This window comes from Vanellus vanellus (genome assembly GCF_965231255.1).
Source record: "Vanellus vanellus genome assembly, chromosome: 15".
Taxonomy (NCBI): domain Eukaryota; kingdom Metazoa; phylum Chordata; class Aves; order Charadriiformes; family Charadriidae; genus Vanellus; species Vanellus vanellus.
The window spans coordinates 15,412,413-15,435,737 of NC_138920.1; the positions used below are offsets into that span (position 1 = coordinate 15,412,413).

The following is a 23,325-nucleotide window of genomic DNA, read 5'->3' on the forward strand; positions in this document are numbered from 1 at the left end:
CCTGTATGAGAAACAGAGTAACTCCGACATTGCTGGGATCATTTCCAAGCATAACTGGAAGCCAATGCTAGACAGTGATTTGAAACACTCTAAGAAGAAAGGAATGTAAACATAATTAATCAAAAATATGTTTGCTAATATCAGCCTGATTTGGAAGGAGAGCAATCAATAAATACAAGTATTTATGAGTATAGCTGCAGGCAGCATGATAAAGACCTCACAGAATCACACAGAATCACAGAATTTTCAGAGTTGGAAGGGACCTCTAGAGATCATGTAGTCCAACTCCCCTGCTAAAGCAGGATTGCCCAGAGCACATTACTCAGGACTGCATCCAGGCGGGTCTTGAAAATCTCCAGAGAAGGGGACTCCACAACCTCCCTGGGCAGCCTGTGCCAGTGCTCTGTCACCCTCACCGTAAAGAAGTTTTTCCGTGTATTTGAACGGAACTTCCTGTGTTCTAACTCAAAAGGGCTGAAGTGACTGGAGCCCCTAGAAAAACTCCAGCGGAGTTCAGCATCTCTAACCTTGAGGTTCTTCACAGCGTTAAGGGGATGAAGCTGTTCTGTGTGATTTAGCTCAAGGAAGACTACTGTGCTTTCATCAGTAAACTGAAAGCTAATAAAAAATTCCTGAGGAAAGAGGCTTTTATAACAGGGGGGGGAAAAGGTATCAGTTGGCATTATCGAAGAAGCAAAGACGCTGGGAATGTGAATAGAGATGCCATAGCTTGCCACTGCAACTGATGTGTAAGGGCTCTTGATATCAAGGAAATTTAGGGCATAATTCCTGTTCCCACTTCCTCAGAACCACTGTTAACCACTATGAACACAAGGATCAATTTTTCAGAATAAAACGTTCAGACCTTGTGATATAACTGCTTTCCAGATTGGAGCAGAATAGGCAAAATCATTAAATCTGTAGCCACAGAAGTAGGTGGATGCTTCTGTTTCTCCATTTAGGGCCTTGCTTTTCCTCTTCTGGCTGCCTCTTCCTTGCCTGTTGTCCTTCATCGTGCTTCACGCTGAATGGCCAGACAGTACCATCCTACAGCAAAACACCTGCACTCTTCTGCTTTCCTAAGAGTTGCTGGCACTGTGTTTCCTGCAGCACTAAAACCTCCAAGGCATCCATAAAACAAACCCAGTGTGTACAGGCAGCATGATCCAACCCAGTGAATAATGACAAGACACACTGAAAAGTGACTGGTCACACCAAAGACAAACAAAAAGTGTTGTTCCAAAGCTCAGAAGTCTCACTTTGCTTTTTCATCCAGCTGAAGGTTCTTTCTTTTAACGTAACGAGTACTGCTATACATCTAAAGGGGTCTTCTCTGCCTACCAATGCTTCCCTCGCTGCACTTTCCTCTGTGGATTTTTCAATAATAATGAAGAACAAATTCAAGACATTAGTAATAATACATGATTTATTGCTCCAAACATTTTCAGGAAGCCTGAAAAATGTTGCTATAAATACACATACTATAAATATATACTGCTAGAACTAATGCACAGGTGAGTAGCAGCTACATGTTTTGTGGAGTGATTTCCTAAGGATTCAAACTTTTCAATCTCCTCCCCTAATTCTTTCTTTTGGCCTTCACTACCATAGCATCCGATTGTCTTAGAACTTCATGTATTGCAATACTTAGGAATAGCTAAAATGTAGCTTGCAACATGATTCATGAAAGTGCTTAGTATCAAATACTGTTAATATACCGGTGCACAGGAATGGAACACAGCACATATCAAAAGAAAAATCTGCAAAGCACAGCAGATACGCCAAAAATTGATAGAAGAACTGACCTTAAAATCCTACTGTGATTTCAAGGAAAAGCAAACTAACATGCTAGTTCCTTGGAACAAGGAAAATTAACGTGTTTCTGCCACAAGCCATTACTATGTTTCATCTTGTTTCAGAATTTCATAATTTCAGTGTCCAACCTATTATAAAAAATATTTCTGCTCTAGAAGATAGAGGGGGTTGAAAATCAATGCTTTTTCAAAAGGTACCGGCTTGTAGAAAACAGTCTCTTTTTTCTTTTTCTAAATGGCTTTTGGAGCTGAAGAATTTGAGAGTTTCTTTTTCAACGGTCTTTTTTTTCTCTTTATTTGGTTTTCTACCCTTTCTTGCCTTTGCCAATGAATATCATGGGGGGCAAAAAGAACAAAATCAAAACCCACCCATAATTTGTTTTTTCATTTCCCACCACATTCTGAATACTTAAAAAAAAATCTGTAAAAACAAACTGAATTAACAATTTTCAGTTTTCAGCAGGTCAATGTGATATCAAAAGAGCAGGCCGAGTGCTTAGAGGGCTGAGCAGCAGCATAGGGATTAGAAATACGAATTAGGAGAGAACTGCATGGCTAAATACAACCCCCACAGTCAGCATGGAAAATATGAATGATATTCCCCTTCTTCCTCCCTTTCTGAGTAGCATCTGGCTGGTTTTCCCAAAGATCAGTTGTGCTTCTCCTTCCTCTCTCTTCCTGCGTCTCCCTCTCACTGACTCCAACCATTTCCCAGTTCCTTCCGATTCTGACATGGGGGGCCTCACGCTTGTGCTCTATTCCCTCTACCTACTCAAAGCCTACCAGGAGGTACAGGAACAGAAGACATGTAGCCTCACATAAACTGGGAGGCATTGCTACTCCAAATTGTTCACAAATAAAACTAACAACTCTTCAGAAGAGATTGCTATCAGCTTGTGACTAATGTATGTTCCACCATTCAGCCATTAATTACCTTTAAAGAAGGATTTGTCAGGCATTGTTATGACTCTAATGGAGCTCATCCTACTTTTTAATTGGTGGAAAATCAGCCATCAAGGAACACGGAACATCTGATTTTCCAATTAAATCTTGCTACAGTTTGGAACGTGTTTTTATTGTAGAGAGATGTGCCTAGCTGCCTGAATATTGCTTGGACAACAGGCAGAAAGATCTATTCTTGAGCTATTCACACTAGCAATCATCTGTTTTTTTCTCCATGCAAATTGGCTCGGAATAGGTTTCTTTTGTCCCTGTATCAATAATCAAAAGGAAGATTGAAAGATGAGGAAGAAAGACAACAGACCAACCCAAAGGACAGTGCAAAAAGCTGAAGAGAAAAATGGCTGCCCATATTCTAATAAGTAAGCAAAGACAGACTGACCTTACAATTTAATGGAAACTAGATGATAGCAGCACAAAAGAGCAGCCAATGATGAAGACCAAGAGGGAGACGTGGGTGAGTCCTTGTGATCAGTCATTGCTCAGTACAGCTTTTTGCTACAGCTTTTCAATTAAGTTGTCTTGCAAAGAACAGCATGTGTGATGATGATGTCAGATGATATTTGCTCACAGGCCACACTCTGCATGATTTCCCCTCTCATGTTTCCACAAACAATGTGTCAGTGACATGAAAAACAGGAGAGAAGAACAGATACTATTTCTCTGTGTGTCTGCTTTTATTTTTCACCCTAAAATGATGAAAATTAAAATTGGATCCTTGCTTTGATTACATTCCACAGGGGCGTGGGGTGCAGGAGGGAGATGATTCCAGCACGGCAACGTTTGATTTTAAGCCCATGCTCATAGCAGATAGGGCTACAGAAAATCCCTGTAAAATCTACATTTGAAAAAAAAAAAAGTACATTCTGTAATTTACACATGAATTCTTCTGAGATTTCAGAGAGTGTTTGCAAAGAAAGAAAAAGACATCTGTAACTTTTTCTTATACTAAAAGAACATACCACTACGTTACTCTCAGAAAGCCAAAACCAAACAACCTGTGTCACCCCCTAGGTTACAGTGTTACACTCCAAGAGTATCCTGAGTTGATATACTTCTGAATAATGCCTCTTATCTATATGCTTCAAATGAGACTTCTCATCTTACTGGCTTTGTTTCTAAAATATTGTGTACTTCTCACTGGATACATAAGATCATTCCTAAAGTTACCAGGAAGAAGCAATAACTTGTATTTTCCTAATGCAAAAGAAAAAAAAAATGTTCACGCAAACATGGACTTAGGCACATACATATCTATACATGCCTGACATGTTCTGTCTTTGAAAGTAAAATAACAGGTATAGCCTAACAGCTGCATTCCCCTGCACCTTAGGATGCTGAAGCAAATAGTTCTAACATTCTGCCTACATGCACTCATGGCTACGATGATTCATAGTCACATAGTTTCTATATCAAGACTAGTGAACATACACAATCACATGGACTTCAGAGCAGAGCCCATCACCCAAGTATCCAAGACAAGCCTCTCTCTTGTCCTTCCAGACAGATGTTCCACTCTCTAGCCACGCTGCTCACTTTTTTCTTATATTTGTTTCTGAAGCACTGCTCTTTAGATAGCCTTGCCAGCTTATCCAGGGACTCGCAAGAGCACAGACTTACTGACTCTGTCCATAGCTATACTGCATGGCAAACAATTAAGATAAAACATGCCGATTTTTACTTGCTACCTAAGCAAGGTACTTCCTACCCAGAGCATCTCCAGGTGCTGAGGATTAATGCAGTACTCCTTCTCCCTTACCTCTGGATGACTGATCAGAAAAAGGACAAAAGAAAGTGGACTATTCATTTTAGATGTTTTATTAGAATAATAAATACAAACTTAAAATCACAATTTCCAAATGTGAACACAGAGAAGACTCTGGTTTTAACTCTGCCTAAAGGAAAGGATAATTGCACTGTTTAGTATCTTTCATGAGGACTAGAATTTGCCACTTTTACCCCAAAATTAAGCATGGAGATGTTACAAGTAAGACTTTGTAAGGTCTGGAACTACTGTCTGCTATGGCAGAGCCTTAACTACCTTGGTCAGAGCTCCAGCTACTTCTGAACGCAGTAATGAGACTGGACACAACCATCGCACAAGTTGGTACTAGGCCCAGTTTGGGCCTCAAGTTATTACCTCAGGCAATAACACAATATATTACACACATGTTGAAGGCCTGATTTGGATTTGTCTTTCTCTCAAGTATGTTCTTATACTGCTCATACCTAGAAACTGTAAATGGTGCATGTTTGTGTCAAGAAACCTACACAGGCAGTATGTTCAAAGCCAAAAGAGACTTACCAAACTAAATCTCTGCAGATATTTGGATACCTTCAAGAAAAAATCAGGTTTCTGGCCAATTTAAGGACAAGTATTTCCATTCTCCAAACAGATGTCAGACACCTATGTAACATGTTAAAGATAATCTTAGTGATATATTGTTAATCAATTAAAATTTTTTGTTACAAATCCATTTACTGTACAGGTTTCCAAAGAAGTCAAAAGAAATTATCCTACAAATCTCATTTAGTTGCTGTCCTCTGGTACCAGTGTTGTTTAGAAGCACTGCAATGATATTTTCTTTTGCATAAGAGGCTCCCAGTCCACCATATGCTAATTGGGCACTAAGTGACCTATCATTTACTATGTTTCTAAGTCAGTAGTACTGTAAGGCCTCTGGGTGTTACCATGATGCACGTAATACGAAAGAAAAAACATGTATAAAGTGCAGGACCTTGGGGAGGGCAGAAGCTGCCCTTTTGTTCTGTGCAGCACCTACAAAATGTATCTTGACCAAGGGACCCTAAGCAGGACCTAAAAACTATGAAGAAGTAGCAACAGTTTTACTCATTAGATATTCCACCCATTTAGAAAAAAAAAAGAAATAAATAAAAAGAACCACCAACCCACTATGTACAAGAAGCAGAAATACAATTATTAATGCATTAGAACTCAAGTACTAGAAAAAAAAGGGCATTGCTTTCATTTAACCTGATTTCTCCTTAAGCCAGCCCTCCCTGAACATTACAGAGATTCAACTCTGGCAGAAAGCAGCACAGAACGATCACAACTCTGGCGGTTTATTCCATACTGCTTCATTTTCTCACCTTCCCTCGGAAGGGTGCGTAGGTAAATGGCAAGTCTCCCTGAAAACCACTAGTTTGCTTCTTGGCCCTGCTGAAATCAACATAACCTATGCTAAGGGGGCCAAGATTTCACCCAGGTCCTGCAAAACAGCAGCCGGAAAGAAAATAAAATGAATTAACCTGATTAAAAAAAAAAATACGGTGTGTGCAGGTGCGGCCCGCAGTCAGGTTGGTCGCGACCCTCCACCAGAGGATGCCAACCGCAGGCCCAAGGGCCTCATCCGCGCCGCTTGCGGGCTGGCGTGAGGAGACACCAGCCTCCCTCAGAGCCTCGGGCCACGGCTGATCCTGCACGACGGGCAAGGAAGGCGATGGATGGCCTGGCGAGGGCCGAGTAAGGGAAGGAGCCGGGCGCGGGGAGGAGGGAAGAGCCGCCCGGCCCCTCAGCCCCCTTAGCCCCCTCAGCCCGCCGCCCGCCCGCGCATGCGCAAAAGCCCCCGCTGCGCTCTGCGCGCCTTCCTCCCCCTCCCCGCCCGCGCCCGGCCGCGCTTTCCCGGCGTGCCCCGCGCGCTCTCGGCGCTGACGTCACCGCAGCCCGGCGCCCGCCGCCATTGGAGTTGGCGGCTCCGGCTCCCTCCCTCGCTGCGGCCCGACGGCGGCGGGCAGGCCCGGGCGGCGCGGCCCGGGGGCATGTGAAGAGACGGGGCCGGCAGGGTGAGGCGAGGCGCGGGACCGGCGCCGGCCTACCGTCCCCCGGGCACCCTGAGGAGACGCCGAGCGGCGGCGCGCCCGCCAGCGGCCCCTTTCCCTCCCCCTCGGCCCCGTCCCCTTCCCCTCCCCGGCCGCCGCCTGAGGGGAGAGGCCCCACCGCCGCCGCCCCTCCGCCAGGCCGCGGAGCTCCGCGCCGCGCCGAGCGGCCCTGCCTTCTCCCCCGGGCCTCTCTGCTGAACCACGGCGGCCCTGTACATGAATTATGTCTGCCACAAGCGTTGACCCTCAGGTAAGTGGCGAAGCGAAGCGCGGGGCCTGCCTCGTCCCCGCCCGCGGGCGGGGGGTTTCCCTTGCAGGCCGGTGCATGCGTCTGGCCCGGGAGAGGCTTTTCCTCTCCCTCCCGGCTTCGTTGGGGCGTAATCTTTCACGTTAAACTTCCCCCGTGGGCACAGCACGTTCTCGCTGCCTTTGGAGAGCCGTGGCCATTTCTAAGGAAGGCCGGTGCTGAGCGATCCGTGAAACACGCTCCTCAACCCCGGTTTAAACGAGCTCTGATGTGTTGTTTGCCATTTTTATCAGCCTCTTATCCCGCCTCAAAAGCTGTGTTCTGCAGTTATAATATAAGGGTTTTTCTAAAATTAACTTTTTTATTTCCCCTCTTTTTCTTTTTTCTCTTTACCCAATCGTGTCCCATGGCTTTCCAGAGACCGAAAGGACAGGATAATAAAGGTGAGGATCATGTTGAGATCTGGTCATTTATATTGTTACTGTAATAGATTAATTATGGAGGTACCTGTAGGTGAGCAGAAAGGTATTGCTCTTAGTCTGTATGGATAACATCTGGAACAAAGGAAGCTGTGCTTTTTTTCAAAAAGAACATAAGCTGTTATTCGTACAAGCTTGCTTGCATCCCACTTCATGCTCCTGAGTTTAGAGTGGGAAGGACTATCTGTTAGTATAAACAATAATGCTCTTCATTTCCTTAAAATAAAGCAGATTTCTGTGTAAAATCACAAGGATATGCTTACTCAATATATATTTTTACATGCTTTTTCATAGTCTCTTCCTGCTATATGAATACAGTTGTGTTACTGGTCTGCTGTTGACTGATATATGTTCCAGCTGTCATATATAAATTATTTAAGGAATTTTAAATAAAAAGTAGTTAATCGCTGGTGAGATAATAAGCTTTTTTTGATAACTCCCTTGCTTCATTTGAAATTAAATGTAATAACAAGTCATCTAAGAAATGCCTTGATTATTACTGTGATTTCTAATATGTGTGTAACTGTTTCGGCTTAGAAACTAACAGTATTCAACTTAAAAATGCTTTTTAATGTAACTTAACCTGCCTTAAAAATCCAGCTACTTCTAGTTACAGAAAGCTTGACACTATTTCCTATGTTTGTAAATATTCTTTTACCTCTACTCTCCCTGACAAACTTTGCAGAAATATTCTGGTAAATTCCCACACTTGTTTGCTAAACATCCTGTTTGTTGTAGTGTTACTTTTAGTTTAGTTTAGCTGTCCTATGAAACAGGTAAACAAAGTAATTATCACATAATGTGTTTGACCTTGCTTTCTTAAATTTAACACAAATGAAATTTATTTGAAGTGACCGAGTAACAGTTTTGATTTTGTGTATCTTTCAGTAATGGTTTTTGAATGCTTTTCAGTCATTAATTTCTGCTTAAGTAGGCTTTTGATTATGGCAGGTATCTCTCTTACACATGAGAAAGTTGAGACTTAAATTTTCCTGAAAATGTCAGGATATCAAGGCATTTACCAGTCATTATATCATAACCTCACCTCATCACATTTTAGCCAACTTAACTTAAGCAAGCAGTGAATAACACATGCTGGGAGAACTGTGAATTAATTTCTGAGAGTTCTAATTATGGACCAGAACAATAAATGTTGTTTCCCAGTATTTTTCACAAAATTATTGTCAGTAATTATTTTTTTGTTCAGAGGTAATTCACATGAATTGTCTATTCACTCTTGCCTGTAGAATTTTTAAAATTTTTTTTTCTATTTACTCAAATTTAGTTTTATAAGCAATAATACAAAGAGAAACTGTTTGGGGGGAAAATGTCATCCCTTGATCTTTTTATGAGTCTTCATGCTGTGAAGAAGAAATATGGCTTTTCATAAAATAACATAGGGTAGAACTCTACTGAAATGCTACTAAGCAGTATTATAATGTGTTATAACCTTTTTCTTCTAGTACAAAATGGTTCGTTACATCAGAAGGATACAGTTCATGACAACGATTTTGAACCTTACCTTTCTGGGCAGTCAAATCAGGTTAGTGTATTTTTAACTTAGGTTTTTTTCTTAGGCATGCTGTTGGCACTCAATTCATAGGATTGTGTTGAGGGAGCAAATTCCTTAAATAGAAATGGAAAAAGAAATGACTAGCATATTGTGTTACTTGGGAATACAACTAGCATTTGTGCTCACAAAGCTAATATTACTCTGCATATCCAGATGGCCACAAGTGAAAATGAAGTTAATGCTCCAACTAGTGTCTGCTGATTGCTCCTCAAATTGCAGGTTATTGATACAGTTGGACTGTGACGGACTATTTGATCTTAGAGTTCTTTGATAGATGGGCTACATGTGGGAGTCTGAAGGTTCTGCTTTTGGGCTCTCCTAATTTGTATAATCCTAGAAATTAGCGTAGTTGAAACTTGGTTTTGATGCTTTCTAGATAACTTGTAGAGCTGTCCCATTTGCTTTTTACACTTCAAATAGTGTTGTTCTTTCATGTCCTCTGAAATACCTTAAGAATTAAAAATTTTCAGAGCAAGGCACTGTAATGTAAACTCTCAATATAATCCACTTCATTATAATGTATGTTAAATCAACATCCACGACTTAAATACTGTTATAAGTGAAAATACTGTTTAATTGAAGTAATTTTTGACTTAACATTCAAGTCTTTAAAGTGAACAAAATGTATAGAAACTGGACATGCAAAAAGTTTTGTTTTGTTTTTTTCCACAAATATAAAATACAATTTCAGAGAGAGACCTAGCGAGGTACATAGCCTTTCTGCCAAGAAATAACAAAGTGTTATGTTTTAAAAGGGAAACTTATAATTCAACCTGAAGCTGATATATGCCACTGTTAATATTGGTGACATCGCTGAACTTGCTTGTAAATGAAAGCTGTTCGACATGCTAAAATAAAGATTAGCATATAATGTGCTGTTCTGTTTCATTTGTGGAAACTGTGATTTAATCTTGAATGCTAGAGCAAACAGTATCAACTCACGTACTGTGTATCAGTTATCTTCAGGGTGTATTAAACATTTTTGTTGGGGCAGTCGGATAGATGGAACTATGTTACAAGTTTGTTTTATGTTAATAGCAGCTTTTGGGAAGGGTGCAAACTTTAGCCTAATATAGATGTACTTGAGCTCGTTTCCATTCTGGAAGCAATTGAGACATACCACTGTGGAAGGCAGGACAAGCGTATGTGTGACAACATGAATTGTCTTCTGAGCTCTGCACAGTGTGGGTTCTAGCTCCCAAGCTACACTCCTAGTCTTCTGCAGCATAGATGTGTTCTCCAGACTTATACAAAGTTAAAATTAAGTAAAGGGAAGCATTCCCTCTTCTCTGGTATTAATGTACTGTAGCAGAGATAAAAGGGGAAAATATGTGGGGGGAAAAAAAAAATGAAGTAAAATTTCTTTTTTTAATGCAAAATTAGTTTTGAAAGAAATGGAGATTTTCACCTTTCTCTTTTTTTAAAAATTGTACTTCATCACATTTGTATGTAATTTTTAATTACTTAAAACCAAGATATGTTTTTCTAATGTGAAATATACTGAACATTAAACTTCATATAAAAAAATGTATAACCATCTGTTATAGTTTAATTCTAGGAAATTTGTCTTAGCTGTCAGCAAGACCAATTATTACATTTAAATGGAAAAATTGCTATGACTGTTAGAATTTCCATAGTTCTAATAAAGTTTTCTTACATGGAAGTGTAGCTCCATTGACCGATTTATTTATGCTGCAGTAAGAAATTGGCATGCTGCAAGAAACAATTGTGTAGGTCATAAAATTTTAAGTTGAAAGTGACAGTAGCATTAATTAGGACTGAGATTTTGTACTGAAGACAACCATGTTTCTGAACAAAGCCTTATTATCTAGTTATTCAGTCATATTTATTTAGCCTGTTAAAATTACTGTAAAATATAAGTGACTTAGAAAATAAGTTTTGAAACCAACTGGATATTTTAAAATACTTTAAGAAATTAAAACCCCAGATAATACAACAATATACGTGACATCGAAGATCAAATGTAGGTTGGTAATATTGTGTTAATTTCATATTTTTAAAATGCAAATTAGTTTTTCAAATGAGTCCTGAATATGTTATATAATCAAATAAAATATAAATGTCTTCCATCTTTCTGTTGAAAACTGCTCCTAAGTAGCAGTGCTGTCTTTTCTTTCCATGAAGGTTCCAGTATCCAAGTAACAGTAGTTAGTACAGATCAAATTTGAGAGGTGATAGCTTTTTGTTATAAAGCACAGTAAAAGTACTTTTAAAGGGAACGGAGTGAAGTAGAGTATTCATATACAGTTATCTTCAAAGCAGGAAAGGCATCCCCCATGTAATGTCATCCAGAACTAAAAGATTATTCATAAGTTACAGGGAATTACTACACACAGTGCACTTTGGGAGAAAGGATTCCCTTCCTAATTAACAGAATGGTTGGGGTTGGGGTTTTTTTCTTTAATTTAAAAAAAATATGGAAGGGTGCAGAAAGGTCAAAGATAAGTTTGTTGAAATAAATGTATTGCTGTTGCAGTGACGGACTTCTGTCAGGGTTTCTTTTACACACTCTGGCATAAAGCCAGTCAAAATAGATTGAATGTTTTGTGAGGATGTCTGCTGAAACTTTCCTATAGTCTTGTTAAAATCCTTGTGGAAGCTTTACAGGGTGTGTGATAGGAGGTGATAGTCTCGGGAATTGTCTGTAATTCTTTAGCAGAAATATTTTAGGACAAAACATCTGCTTTCTCTAGTCTTACTCTTTTTGGTCTTAACCAATTCTAAATCTGTAGAATATATGAATATAAGTATCTCCGAAGAACTATTTATGTCTTCTCCCTTTCATCTGCATTTGTTTTTACATTTTTCTCAATATTAACACTTTGAGCTGTAACACATAGCAATCTCAAAGTAGAGTCTTAAAGAAAAATGAAGTTTCATAGGCCAAATATTGATTATTTTAGCTTGGGAATCTCAGAAAATTTAATGCATTTTAGAGGATCTTCTCGTAGCAAGGTGGATTGTGTACCTCTTGTTAATGATAGACATAAATAAAGGCAGCATGAACAGTGGCAGAGATTATTTCTTTTGAATCTATAACACTGGATTTAGCTTGTTTAAATCTCAGAAGTGATTGCAGAACTGTATGTAAGTCTTGGCGGCATTTTATAGTATTCTGTATATGGAAAGTAAGGATATTGAATTACTCTTGCTTTGGGGTGTTATGGAACGGAGTCATTGAAAAATGAGCAATACAAATTACTGTATCAGGGTATTGTGCTTATCTTCAGCAGGGAGTTTTTATGCTTCAATTCTTGAAGGAGCTGAGAAGTAATCTGATTTTTGGAAAAATGACTGGAGTTCCAGTGCAGTTTTGCTGATTTTGCAGATAACTTTCTTTCAAGTTTGAAATCTTGCAGTTTGAAAGAAATCTTAGTTCCTTTTCTTAAAATAATCTTTCTCTATAAGTAAGGAAAGGCTAGCAACTATTTGACTCATTAACAGGAGATGTTGACCTTCCCTCCCCCTTGCTGGTAATTATAGTTTGGAAGGTCTCCAATACATATACTTCAAGTTTATTTAAAGAAGAATAAAACCTAGTTTAGAATATTCTGTATTTGTTCTTTTTGCATTATTGAGTATAAGAAGCATACGGAATACTTCAAAATCAGGTGTGAGCAGCAGATTTAGAGTGGAAGGAAAGACTTCTTAGCTTGGTCTAAGAAGCAGTTGAAAGGGAGGAAAAGCTGGAATTTCAAAGCGGGTCTGCTGGTTTATAACCGGTCAATGATCATAGAATGGAAAAGTTGGCCAGTTTGGAAGGACAGCCAGAAAGAGTCTTGTACATTTGTAACTTCACTGCTGAGGGAGGAAGAAACTTTTGCAAAAGGCTGCATAGGGTCTTTCTCAAAAAATTTGGATGGCATGTATCACATTCCATATTTGCATATATTTGTCTCTAGTATACCAGTCACCTTAATTTCAGTTTGTAGTTGTGAGGTCTACTTACAGCAAACTTGGCATGCTTAGCATGTGATCTCACTGTGGTCCTATGTCAGAAGTAGCCTTTGTATGTTTTACTACTTCAGGTATGTTTTGCTCGTCGCCCCCTCAAAGCAATCCTGTAATGAGGACTGTAATCGTGTTTTCTGTTACATGTGCTGTCATATTAAAGTAATTTCATCTAAAACTTCTCCTGTGTAGTGGCCCAGAAACACTAAATATCCGTAGTTCTGTGAGATACCAGATACATTGTTGTATAAGTTTCTTGAAATATTTTGGGGTAATGGTACATTAAATGATTCCAGAAGAAGCCACTAAATACCCTTAGTAATGTAAATAAGCTTACATGGCTTCAAAATCTCAAATGCTAACCTCATTGCGAGCCAGTTGTCCTGGGGTGTATTCTAAGTACCCAGATGCTGCATTTTAGCCCTGAATCTTTCTTGGAGTATGAACAAAGACTTGCAATTGGAAATTAAATTACCTTGTCTGTATTGTTCTTTTCTATTGGGTGATGAACAGTGTTGTGGCTATTAAAAATGAAAGGGTTTTTAATATCTGAAGTTACCTTTTTTTTTCTCTTTAACAGAACAGTAGCTATCCATCAATGACTGATCCTTATCTGTCCAGTTACTATCCACCATCTATTGGGTTCCCCTATTCTCTCAGTGAAGCACCGTGGTCTACTGGAGGAGATCCTCCTATCCCGTATCTCACCACCTATGGACAGCTCAGTAATGGAGATCACCATTTTATGCACGATGCTGTTTTTGGACAGCCTGGGGGTCTGGGAAATAATATCTATCAACACAGGTTTAACTTTTTCCCTGAAAATCCTGCCTTCTCAGCTTGGGGAACAAGCGGATCCCAAGGACAGCAGACTCAAAGTTCAGCTTATGGGAGCAGTTACAGCTACCCGCCTAGTTCACTGGGCGGTACCATTGTGGATGGACAAACGGGATTTCATAATGATACATTAAATAAGGCTCCTGGAATGAACAGTATTGAACAGGGCATGGTTGGACTTAAGATTGGTGGAGATGTTACAACGTCTGCAGTGAAGACAGTAGGTTCTGTTGTCAACAGTGCTGGGATGACAGGTGCCCTCTCTGGTAACGGTGGATCTAATGTAAACTTGCCAGTATCTAAACCAACTTCTTGGGCTGCTATAGCTAGCAAGCCTGCAAAACCGCAGCCTAAAATGAAAACAAAAACTGGACCTGTAATTGGAGGAGCATTGCCTCCTCCACCTATAAAGCATAATATGGACATAGGTACTTGGGACAATAAGGGTCCTGTAGCAAAAGTTCCTGCCCCACAACAGATACCTTCTCCTCAGTCTGTCCCACAGCCACAGCAACAAATTGTTCCGCCTGTTCCAACTCAACCTCCTCCATTGACTCAGCCACAGTATCAGACCCCTCAGCAGCCACCCCAAAATCGCTGGGTAGCTCCTCGCAACAGAAATGCAGCTTTTGGTCAAAGTGGAGGAACTGGTAACGACAGCAACTCAGCTGGCAGTACACAGCCTAACCCTGTTCCAAGTGGCGAGTCCCATCCTGTTCTTGAAAAACTGAAAGCTGCTCACAGCTATAACCCTAAAGATTTTGAATGGAACCTTAAAAATGGACGTGTGTTCATAATAAAGAGCTATTCTGAGGATGATATTCATCGTTCCATTAAGTATTCTATTTGGTGTAGTACGGAACATGGCAACAAACGCCTGGACAGTGCTTTTCGGTCCATGAATAGCAAGGGTCCAGTCTACTTGCTGTTCAGTGTCAATGGCAGTGGACACTTCTGTGGAGTAGCAGAGATGAAATCACCTGTGGACTATGGCACCAGTGCAGGTGTCTGGTCTCAGGACAAATGGAAGGGGAAATTTGATGTCAAGTGGATCTTTGTGAAGGATGTGCCCAACAACCAGCTCCGACACATCAGGCTGGAGAACAATGACAACAAACCCGTTACAAACTCCCGTGATACACAGGAGGTGCCCTTAGAAAAAGCAAAACAAGTGCTTAAAATTATTGCTACTTACAAGCACACGACCTCCATCTTTGATGACTTTTCTCATTATGAAAAGCGCCAAGAAGAGGAGGAGGTGGTGCGGAAGGTAAACTTATTAAAAAATTTATTTTATACACAGATATGGGGAAAATGAAATGTGAAGGCTGCTATGGTGGAAAAAATGTAAGTAGGAATTCGAAATATTTTTAATACATATCAACTCAATGGTTTTATGTGTGTTTAGCAACACCAAAAACAAACTGATGCTTATTTGTCTGTGACAATTTCGTATCTGCTGGGTTTCAAAGGAGAAAGTTAAACAGTAATGCAGGTAAAGGACATTATGTCTGGGTTTGGTTTTTTGTTTGATTTATTTTTTTTATCTTAAAATCGTTAAGAAAATAGAAAATAGTTTCTGTTTCAGAATTGGATTCTGCCAATGATTGCCACTTCAGGTTTTTGCCGTATAAATGGGAGGTGTTTTAACACTGTTTGACTGGAACTGAGCTATCAAAATTGATACCTGTGTTGGCATTTGAAATTTGTATGTTGCCTTTAAGAGCAAGAAGCCTGATCTTGTTTGTGCAGTTAATCTCTCTGGAGAAGAAAGAGTTGCATAAAATTGCTGGAATAGTGCTAGAAAGATTGCATTTCTGTTGCTGAAGACATATGTACTATTATTATTTGGGTAAATAAAGGTTTTCAGTTCCCAGGTCCAACCCATTTACTAATTCTTGAAAAGAACTTTGAGTGAAGGTGTATTAAGAGAAATTTGGGCAGTAACTGGGAAAGTGTAGTTAAAGCTTAAATACGCTTTCATGGCTCTAAGTCTACCACAAGAGATGTCTGTCCCTGTCTATCCCATGACCTCACTTTCAAGAATGCCTTTCTCTAATTAGGCAGTCTAGAAGTAATGGACTGCAAAAATAATAGGTGTCGGGATGTGTAGTTACTAGCTAAGTAACGCTTAAAGTTGCTTGATATTGATAGTATTTCATAGACTTTTTTGTATAGCCTTTCAAATAAAGCATTTATTTGACAGGCTAGTTTAGTGCAGCTCAGACTTAATGCGTGTTCTTGGAGCTTAAATTGAAGTTGCCATTTTAAAGGTTTTATTGCCTTTTAAAAGTGCAGATAAAATTGCTTTAAACTGTCTTCATGGCATGCACCCTTAAATTATGAGAGAAAAGGACATCAGTGTCTTAAACTTTTTAGCTCAACTTTTCCTAGGCATCAGATGCGATGTGCGTAGCATACCTCAACACAGCAGGGAAGGGGAGCTTAAGAGTCAGTTTTTCTTGTGTACTCCCTGTGGGGTTCCACAAGCTAAAACCTGAAAGGCTTTACTTCAGCACTTCATTCCTTCAGTAGACAATTAGCAATCCAATATTTAATGCAACCTGTATCCTGAAGAGAGGTGTTCCCTTACGTAGGAGAGAATCTCAAATAAGTCAAAAGGCCTGGGTTCCTTTCTCCGGTGTTTACAGTGTACGGGGGTGATTGTTTGGGGTTTTTTAATGCTGAGTGTTCCTGTGATTTGCTGCTGAGTCTGGAGGGGAGAATAATATGCGTGTGTGAGGAATGAGAGCCCCGAGAAAGTGATTGGAGAGCTAGTATTGAACAGTTAACTTACTGGTCTGAGGAAGGACTAGATGTCTGTGTACAGAGTGCTGAACTTCTTTCGCTTTGTAGTAGCTCATGGGGCTGAGCCTGCTTTTGGTTGGTTTAATATACACAATTATTTCCCACTTTCAGTTCAAGTGCTGATACAATATTCTTGGCCAGGTCACTGCTTCATAACAGGGTACGTTTTTTCAAAAAACGCTTTTTTTCTGCCTCATTTAAAACCAAGGCTCTAGCTTGTATGACGCATTCAGAAAATAAACTCTGAAGTCTAGTTTAACATTTCTTAGACTCTTCCAGATAGCTTAGAAAATAGGACAATAAACAGACAATTGAAGTACGCTGAGGGATGTAATAGTGCTAGATAGTAAAGCAGATCAACAGTGAGAGAATGAAAAATAAGACACTGCTTGTCGGGTTGCATTCTATAAAACTATTGTCTTGAAAGTTAATATTTTCCCCTTCATTGACTAAATTAATTGTAGAAGTCCGTCTGATTACTGGGAGAGTTTCTTTGTAGGATATGCACACTTAAACTTCTTATTGTTGAGAAGTTTGTGCTGTTGAAGTTGAAGCCTTCCTCTTATGCAAAGTTAACCTTCCTATGACAATTTTTGAAGACTCTTGTCAGTTAACATATCTTATGACTTAATGACATTTTCAGATCATTATTTATATATGTGCCATCTTCACTAGTTTTCAATTTGCTGTGTTTTTTTATTCATTATACTCTGTTTAGCAGTAAAGTTAGTTGTTGAAATTTTGTGCTTCCATTTCACCACTGCTGTGATTACAAAGGGCTAGCATTCTTAAAAATCTACACGTGGAAGGCTTGAGTGCTTTTAATTTAATTTATACACAAATATTTAGTAGGGAAGAATAACTTCATATAACCTGTACAATACAAACCAGTAGCATTTCAGTTCTTTTCTTTAGCTGATTAGCATTTGTTGGTAGCCAGTGTTTCCTTAACTAATGTGTGCTGTGTTAAACTCTCTAAGTTTAACTGCTCTAGGAACCTCTGAGTTAACACCAAGTCATCAAAGGAGGATTAGGCAGGTAAAATACTGGGTGAAATTCGCTGAAGTGCCAAAGATGCATCAGTGTTACCAGCATTGCTGTAGCATCGTCTAGAATTGAGGGAAGATTTGTTCATGCTGGGCTGTAAGTCCAGCTTTTGATTTGCCGTAGTAATAAACTAGTGAAACCTAGTCTGGTGACCCAGAACCTGGGAAAGGAGTAGTAGAAGGATATTGGTGTCTGGAATGAAATAGCAAAAATGTGAGTGGCATGACATCTCTCCTGAGCCTCCTAGCATTTCTCAGTCAGTTTCCAGAGCCACTGCAGCGTCCACAATGAGAGCGAATTCTGTGATCAAAGTTCATGCTCTTAAAATGTGAAAAAGTTGCAACGTGTGTGAGAGAGCTTCTTTAAAAAGAAAATACAGTATAATGTGGCGTCACTAACATTCCCTAGAAACATGCTTGTATAGTCTTAACAAAATTGTCTTCCAAAGTTAAAAGCTCTGTTGCAGATTTTGTTATTTTTATTTGCATCTCATGTGGTAGGACAGATGGGTTTGATCTGCTGTCAGCAGCTCGTCTTCATGAATCTGTATTTAACTAGATGGTCATAGTTACTGGAGTGGACCGCTGTGCTGTCACCTCTGATCTGTGTCAAGGCACTTGGCTATTCCAAGATCTACACCTTGGTGTTGTGCTGGAAAAGCTGAGTAGTCTCAGAAAGCCCTTGAATCGCCAACCTTACCATTTCTCCCTTTGGGTGATTAAATATTGCAAAGTGTTAGCTAGTGCGTGTTGGCACTTGAAAAGACTCATTTTCTTCTAGCATTGTGTATTTCTTTTCAGTATGCTTTGTGTGAACACATTGATTGTCACAGAACTCTTAAGGATGGAATGTTGTCCTCCCTCCAGAACTGTAATTCAAAAAGTCTATATTTTAATACTAATTGTGTTTCCTCATACAAAGATAACATTTATATTTTTGTGTCAGAAGGTGAATGCTTTCATCTCACTGACGTTAACAAATAAAGTTTGGTGGGATCATTGACAGCTACGTCAGACTGAGGGGAAGGGAACAGAAGTTTGACAGGGATAAGTGTCTAAAATGGAAGCTTCTGCTGGTTTTGTGAAAACCAGTTTTTCCTGTGTCTGAAGACTATACATATTAATGCCATGAAGCAGACGTATTCAACAGGAGCTCCCCTGTGAGATATCAGAGTATTCCCCTGGAGAAGAGAAACTATGAAGGCTCCAAATGGATCTTGAGAACCGAAGTGAACAAAACTTTGTTAGTTGCTTACAAAACTGCTTGTTCTCGCTTGCAGTAGCGCTAAATAGCAGTAAGGAAGAGAATTTGAGAGTTAGAGCTTCTAAAAAGCAGCCATGCTTGAGAGCACGAAGAATTGTTGCATCAGTTTCCTTCCCATCAGTTTACATGGTGTCAGACACTCTTTAAAAGGAAGACTCAGATTAGCCCCTGAGAGAGAAAGCAAGCAGCAAGGTAGGAGGAACGGCTTAATAACTTGCTTAATAAATAGCACTTTTTACTGAATTATAAAGCCTGAGCTGAATCTGAATGCCATGAGCATACTTTCTAGGTATCAGGTAGAAGTCTCATGTGCTAGCCTGTTGTCTATTTATGTGGGACTAGTCCGTGAGAATAGAAGACAGTGGGATTATGAGGCTCAGTGGGTGACTACAATGAAAAAAAAATAAGTTATGTGAGGTGGCAATGGGAAAGAATGGGCTGATGAGCATGGTGGGGCAGTGAAGCAGAGGGTAAAGGGGATTTGCCACCTTAGACGTGGAAGTAGGATGGAACAATTACTTTTTTGGAAGCCTCAAAATGAGGTTGATATGATTGTTTTAGATTCTTTCTAACCCCCTTTTGTTTGAAATGTCAGGCAGCCATAAGTTCTTTTCATTAAGAACATAAAACACCTAATATGTTCTCATATTCTATCACTAAGAAATGGCTTTCATTGACAGTTCATTGTAAGTCAGCAGTTAAAAGATAGGAGGAATATAGATTTTTTTTTTTTTTTTTAAAAGTTATACCACTACTTTATATGGTCTGTTTTGTTGATTTGGTAAAACAGTTTTGCTATCTTCTGTCTTAAATCATAGATTAATAATTTATACTAGACTTTGTTGACTTGGTTTTATTATGAAAATATTAACATTATTCTGCCTGGAGGCTGAAATCAATATATTCCATTTAAAAAACCCTCTTTTATGCTGTGACCAGCTGAAGTAGCAAATACAGTCTGTTACATTTATAATGTTTGGTATATTTGCAAATAAGCTTTACATCACAACAGAAACAATTCTGAGATGAATTTTATACAGAAAGATTCCACAAAACAAGTAAAATCTGAAGGCGTTAGATTAAGAGTTGACTTGTTTACGCTTAGGCTATTTCACGATTTTCTTGCTTGAAATAGGATTTGGTGCCATATTGATGCATTCGAGTACAGTACACACAGAGTCTTTCCACGCCTGTTTTGCAGTATGCAGTCTGTTTTAAACACCGTTAGGATGAAATGGAAAACAGCGAGGCAGAACCCTTTCTACTCAATCTGCACAGTGTCTTAGAGGGCAAAATGCACTGGCTAAAGATACAGCAACATGTTTTATTCAATTGATCTTGCTGTCTTCTGCATGTTCTGCAACTTATGGGGCACCTGAAACTACTATTGAAAAAGTCCCTCCTCTTTTGTTCTCACGTTACTCACCTCATCTGTGTATGCCCTGTGCAGAGCCTCCGCTCTAAATCACAGCGGAGACGTGACTACTTGCTGCTGGCAGAGCCCAGGTTAGTTGGATGCAGACTTACAGCAACTGAGGGGTGCCTGCAGGTATCCCGTAGATAGCCTTGGTCTGTTTTCAATATTTGTGGTTAGCAGAAACTTTTGAGAGAGACTTCGAAGAGCCCACTGGCTTCTGTACTAGAAAGCTTTTAGAAATTCTTGGGTTGTTCAGTCTAGTCATGCTGTTTTTTACCAGACCATGCGAAAGCACATAACTTTTCTTCCACCTGATGATGATGTTTTTTTTTTTTTTCCCTGACTTGTGAAGTATTTCACAGTCCCTTGCAGAGTAGCTCAACAGACAGGAAGAATTAGGAAGAGAATTTCTAGAGAGCTCAAATCCTACTTTTACTGAATGTGACTAAACTCCAAAGTCACTTGAGTGCTTCAAAATTATATGGGTTCTGTGGAGTTCACTAATCTACCATCTCCTTTCTGCTTTTGTATTGGTTGTGCTACTGCACTAACTACAATAATATGGAAAGTAGAAATATTGCAGGTGCTTTTTCTGCTTAGGAATGTTGATATTCCATACATTTCTTAGGGTGACTTTCCTCTGCTGTTAGTTTGAAGTGACCATGCAGGTATTCATTCAGCTATTCCGCTTGAAGCCGCACTTAAATATTAAGTGCCTTGGGCTTGTCAGGTATATGCAGTATATATATAAAATGTATCGGCAATGTTTAACAAAGTGTATAATTGCCTGGGTTCACATCAGTGCTGTTATGCTATTAAAAACTTTTATTTTTCATTTGACTAAAATCTTTCTTAACTTTCAACTTTTTTGTCTTTGCAGGAACGTCAGAATCGAAACAAACAATAAGAATAAACATATACAGTTTGATATATATACTAGAACTGATATTAAATTCGACTATGAGAAACAAAATTTAAGTATACTGGTGCTGTATCCTGGCATCAGGACAAACTAAAGCTTTCAGCTCCAATATATCTTCTCGTGCAGGGGAAATTAAGTTGTTGCATCTTTAAGTATGTTGTAGGGTTTTTTTGCCCAAGTGGATCTGCATTAATTTGTATCTTTTTTTTCTATGTAAAATTCTGTAGAAATCATTAATAAAGGTGTGTCTGTTTTTATTTTTTTTTAAGTTGGTAAACAGTTATATTAACCTAATGTGGACCTATACATGAGCATACTAAAGTGTCAATGCTTCCCAAAGACTTTATTTTGGCACAAATTATGTTCCTAGCCAGACATAGAGGTTATGAAGAATACATGACAAATCTTCCTTTATCCTCCTTCCAAACCCTTTTTCTTCATGGCAGAAGTAAGAAACCATGCAATGATTTTTGTCATTTAAAAAACTTTTAAGATACTGCACTTCAGAATTTTTGAAATGAAAAAAAAACTAAATTTCTGATCACTTTGTGCAGCTGCTATGCCTCTTTATTTATCTGTACAATTACACTTTTAAAATTGCTAATGCGCCATGTTGGTTTTTTCTGTCTAGTAGAAAATCAAATTGTCAGTGAAATTGTTTCTCTGGAAAATATTTCCCTTTCACATTCTGTTAACCAGTGCTTCAGTGTGCATTTGTTATACCATATCCTGCAGAGAGTGAGCGAGATGCTTTCTCTCAGCCATAATTCTGCTTTACGGTTTTTGTAGCTTAATTAAATAATAATGTGATGCTATCAACATTGCAGGGGTTTTGGACAATGTGTTTAAACCTGTTTCAGCTTTCAGGTGTTATTAGTTAATTGCAGATCATTTTTAATCCTTCCCGTCATTACTCCCTCCCGCCCCCAGATCCTAATGCCATTTAAAGTTTTTATACCAATAATGCTGAGCTTTAACGTAGGAACTAATAGTATGGATAATATGATGGATTATGCCTCAGATGTTTAAAATTGACAGTGTGTATGTCTAATTTTTTTTTTCTGTTGGATGAGTAAAAAAACCTGTTTTAAGAAACTGAATTTGCTGTCATGTTTTTGTGGAGTGAGGGGACCGTCGGAGAACCTGTCACCAACTGGAGTTCCAATTAAGCATGGAAATGGTGCTCATGTCCGCTGCTCTAGCACACTGAATCTGCACGTGTTTATTGTAGAGGATCTTTTACTATATTAGAAAGCAAGTATCTTCTGAATACTATTTACTCCAAAAGGACCTCCAATTTAAATAAAGTTTAATCTGTATCATTTAGACTTGTATTTAGAACGTATAACTCTGTCTCTGGACTGTTACTGCCTGTAAGGGGTAATGGACAGCATCAGATTAACTTTTTCCTCTAGGAGAATACAAGCCTTAATAAACAATACATATTTAGCAAGTTTGATGTCATTTTCATTTTTTCCCTACTTTCAGTTGTCTTCTGATGTTACAATCGCCCTTTATGCCGACTTATGAATTAAGTCTAATTTGAGAAGTGTTTTGAATAACATAGGTGTTTGCTCTCAGCACACTTGATGACTGCAGAGGGTTTCGCAGGACATTTCGCAGAGGGCATTTAAGCTGTTTTGAATGTTACCATTCCTCAGAGGAAATACATGCGTGTAGAGTGGCTGTCACTTGTACTTTTCTTTCTCCTTGTATGGTAGAGGAGCTGAAGAAAGAATTGGAAGTTGTCCTATAGCCTTCAGGAGGCGATATCACAGACATGTCTCGACGGGATGAGAAAAGGACCTTCCGAAGAGAAGTAAAGCTCTGAACGGTTTCTTTTACAGCAGTTGGCTGTACTTCTCAACTCTAACTTTGGTGATTTGACTCAGTATCTTTTTTTTTAACTGAGTTTTTGAAGCAATACTGCATTTCATAAACATGTTGCCATCTAATAAAAGCACCTGCTGTTAGTTTTGGTTGTTAAGGCAGGACACTCCCAATGGTGATTCCAGAGCCAAAATGAATTCAGCTCCATCTGGACCCTGAAGAGAAAAGTTAGTTATGCAACTTTTACTTCCTTTTTTTTTTTTTTTTTTTTAAAAAAAGAAATATCTTTGCTGTGGTACACCTATAGACTTTAGGT

The 23,325-nt window shown here is 39.1% G+C and overlaps 1 protein-coding gene across 2 annotated transcripts; it reads left to right on the top strand.

The window, feature by feature from the left end:
- Window positions 1–8,807: 8,807 nt before the first annotated feature.
- On the top strand, window positions 8,808–22,632 carry YTHDF1 (YTH N6-methyladenosine RNA binding protein F1; the record flags this gene model as incomplete). Of its 2 annotated transcripts, XM_082491344.1 has the most annotated exons (3): window positions 8,808–8,883; window positions 13,466–14,992; window positions 21,138–22,632. In XM_082491344.1, the coding sequence occupies exons 2-3, from the start codon at window positions 13,484–13,486 to the stop codon at window positions 21,162–21,164; spliced, it is 1,536 nt and encodes a 511-aa protein (XP_082347470.1). In that variant the 5' UTR covers window positions 8,808–8,883; window positions 13,466–13,483. The 2 variants fall into 2 exon arrangements, with proteins under 2 accessions (XP_082347470.1, XP_082347471.1); XM_082491345.1 differs by lacking the exon at window positions 21,138–22,632 and having other exon boundaries at window positions 13,466–15,040.
- Between the last annotated feature and the right edge of the window lie 693 nt (window positions 22,633–23,325).